This window comes from Echinops telfairi, unplaced genomic scaffold (genome assembly GCF_000313985.2).
Source record: "Echinops telfairi isolate 266 unplaced genomic scaffold, ASM31398v2 ScPeMD7_7425;HRSCAF=8463, whole genome shotgun sequence".
NCBI lineage: Eukaryota > Metazoa > Chordata > Mammalia > Afrosoricida > Tenrecidae > Echinops > Echinops telfairi.
This window is the reverse complement of record NW_022111325.1, coordinates 7,254,673-7,257,750: the sequence shown is the minus strand read 5'-3', so window position 1 is coordinate 7,257,750 and position 3,078 is coordinate 7,254,673. Positions and strand designations below refer to the sequence as shown.

General features: G+C 53.9%; 1 protein-coding gene across 1 annotated transcript; it reads left to right on the top strand.

The window, feature by feature from the left end:
* Positions 1-249: 249 nt before the first annotated feature.
* SLAMF9 (SLAM family member 9) lies at positions 250-2,654 on the top strand (the record flags this gene model as incomplete). Its single annotated transcript, XM_004718040.3, is given in 4 exon segments — positions 250-258; positions 260-566; positions 1,785-2,060; positions 2,455-2,654. Coding segments are annotated over 4 exon segments (792 nt in total), but the record flags the coding sequence as incomplete, so codon positions are not given.
* Positions 2,655-3,078: the final 424 nt, after the last annotated feature.

The following is a 3,078-nucleotide window of genomic DNA, read 5'->3' as shown; positions in this document are numbered from 1 at the left end:
GACCTTCGGTAGGGGCTTTATTTCAGTACAGCTGAAAGCTAAAGCCAAGAAAGACCAGCACAGGGCCAGAGGAAGCAATAGAACCACCTTCTCCTCCCTTGAAACCACAGGCCCTCTGGCCAGGCACAGCAACCCGGACACCTGCTGAGCGGTGGCCATCTCTCTTGTTTTCATGTCTTCAGTCAAAGGGGAGTCTGGAGACGGGGGCTCTGGAGATGGGGATTTTGACGATGGGTGTGCCAGAGATGATGCGGCTCCCCAGGAAGTGGTGGCCGTCCTTCAGGAGTCCATCCGTCTCCTCCTGGAAACACCAGTCCATGAAGAGGTTGAGAGCATTGTCTGGTCCTCTGGCACACCCCTTGCACCTGTGGTGGCAGGGAGACAGGGAAAGCCGGCTACCCTCACCGTGGTCAACCCTCGCTACCAGGGCCGAGTGAGTTCCCTGGACCCCAGCTCCTCCCTGAAGATCAGCAACTTGAGCTGGGAGGATGCGGGGCCTTATGAAGCCCAAGTCAGCCTGAGGACGCCCCATGTGACCCGACAGTGTTACAAGCTACGCGTCTACCGTGAGTTGACATTGGGAACCAGAACACTGCTTTGTCTGTCTTTCGTGAGCTTCCCAAGCCATGGGGAGGAGGACTCTCATGACTCCGGGTTGCAGCTTGAGGAGTTGGGATAAGGAAAGGGTCTGTTCTTCCCTCCCCAGTCTTCCCAAAGCAGTGTCGGAGCTAGAGCAACAACCAAGATGACAATTGGCAACGAATTGTGGGAGGGACAAGATTCCATCCATTGACCCTCCAGGCGCCCACGGGTTACTGATCTGTCCTCTCAGGGAAGGAACTTGCCCTCCCAGGTCTTTGATCATTTCGTTTCTCCACCAGTGTGGTTTTTGCCTCCAGACAATAAACGTAACCTCAATTCTGGAGCCTTTCCTGCCTGTGTAGAATTTGAGGGCTAATAGGGTACTAGTTAAGGAGCCCTGTTGCTGTAGTGGGCTACACATTGAGCTGCTAACTGAAAGGTCAGCAGTTTGAAGCCACCAGTCGCTCATTGAGAGAGATGAGGCTGTCTACTCTTGTAGCTATTCAAAGTCTTGGAGACCCAAGGGGGCAGTTCGAGTCTGTCTAACAAGGTCACTGTGCATCAGGATTTGCTAGATGACTGTGACTTTGAGGGCACTAGTCAGTATCTCCTTGCTATAATGCTGAACAGCGAGGGGTGGAGTCTCCAGATTAAGCCAGTGCAGGAAGACAAGACTGGCAATCTACTTCTGAAAATCAGCCAATGAAAACCTTACGGATCACAACCGTCCTCGCATTGTTCATGAGGTGGCCCCGAGCCCGGGGCCAACCCCAAGGGCTAACAACAAGCAGTATCTCCCCTCTGTGTGAGCACAGATTTCTTCCCAGTGTCCGCCACACTGACTGATGTTCTACCTTGTATCTGGGAAAGATGCTGGTTACAATATAAATACTCCTAGGGGAGGGTGGTACTATTTGATAGGATTCTGGAGGCAGGATGGGATTTGGAGGAAGATGCGGTACAACCGTGAAAGAAAGAGTGGTGGGAAGAAAGGGGAGAGATTGCCAAAGGCAGCTCTACCCACTCTGGTGGCTGCCCTGGGGACCCTGGTCTTGGGGTGGCTGTGTTTTGTTTGTCTTGGCATATGTATTGTAGGCCAAAGGGTTCTTAGGGAGGAGCACCGGGACTCCAGAGGTGAGGCATTTAGAATCGATGCCTGATTGGGGATTTTTCTTGTGCCTGTGTGTTCCTCTCTCATGCAGGTCGGCTGTCGGAGCCCCGAGTCACTGTGAACTTAGAGATCTCAGGGCACGAGTTCTGTCATATGTCCCTGACGTGTTCCGTAGAAAATGCAGGCATGGATGTGACTTACAGCTGGATGCACTCCTGGGAAGGTGGCACTAACATAGTCCAAGAAGGCCCTGTCCTCAACATGTCCTGGAGGCCTGGGGACAGTGCCCTCTCCTACATCTGCAGGGCCAGCAACCCCGCCAGCAATGTCAGCTCCCGTCTGTTTCATGCTGGGCTTTTCTGTGCAGGTAACAGGGGACTAGACACATGCCTCAATGCCATTCTCTGGGGGGAAGGAGCCACCGTCTCCCTCCCCAACGCCTCTAAGAGAGCGAATCAAAGCCGGAACCCACCCCAGAGAAGCCTCCCAGATTGGGGAAGGGTCCTCCCTTCTTCTGCCCCCCAATCTCCAACGGTCTCTGCTCTTGCTCATCTTGAGATCGCTACCCTGACCTCAGGCACTGAGATTCTGTGCAAAGAATGCATATTGGCAGAGACGTTGGCCAATGGCCGTCAATTGACTGACGCCAACTCATGAATGTGAGAGCCCCTCCATGGGGTTGGGCATAGGCACCTGTCCCCCAATCTTCACCTGACCCTTCCCTTTGAGAACTCTCTCTTTCCTTCTCTTTGCCCTCCCAGATCCTGGATCTCTCTCTGAGAAGGCCTCGTCTTCCTTCTGTGTCCTGGTCAAGGTATTGCTCCTTCTCTTGCTCCTGGGCACTCTGACTGTGGGGCTCCGATGCCAAGTATCAAAGAAAAGAACCTCAGGGCAACAGAAAGCCACTGAAGAGGAAGAGGACGCCTGGCCTCAGCAGCTTGGCAGGGACTGCCGTCCTTAGGGGTGTGTGTGTGTGTGTGTGTGTGTGTGTGTGTGTGTGTGTGTGTTTGTGTCTTTCGGGCATCTTTTCGCTAACTCTCCTCTCCCCAGAGAGGGTGGATACTTTCAGGGCCATGCTATTTGAGGGACGTCTGGCAATAAAGTCACATTCAGTGAGCTGTGTCTGGTCCTTCTGTCCATGCTGGGCCTGGCTCTGGCCACACTCAGCTCCCTACTCATTCCTTCTGGTGAGCCTCTCCTCCAAGTGCTTTCCCAGGTCCCCCTGTCAGGAGGACAGTGGATCTACAAGACGGTCTCACTGTGCAGCTTTGTGAAGATCTGTTCCCCTCTAGCCCACGCCCTGCCGACCCTTGCACTGCTGATACCGTGAAGATCAAAAGCCAGAGATTCCTTTCCACTCCACTGGACCTGGGACTCCACCGTGG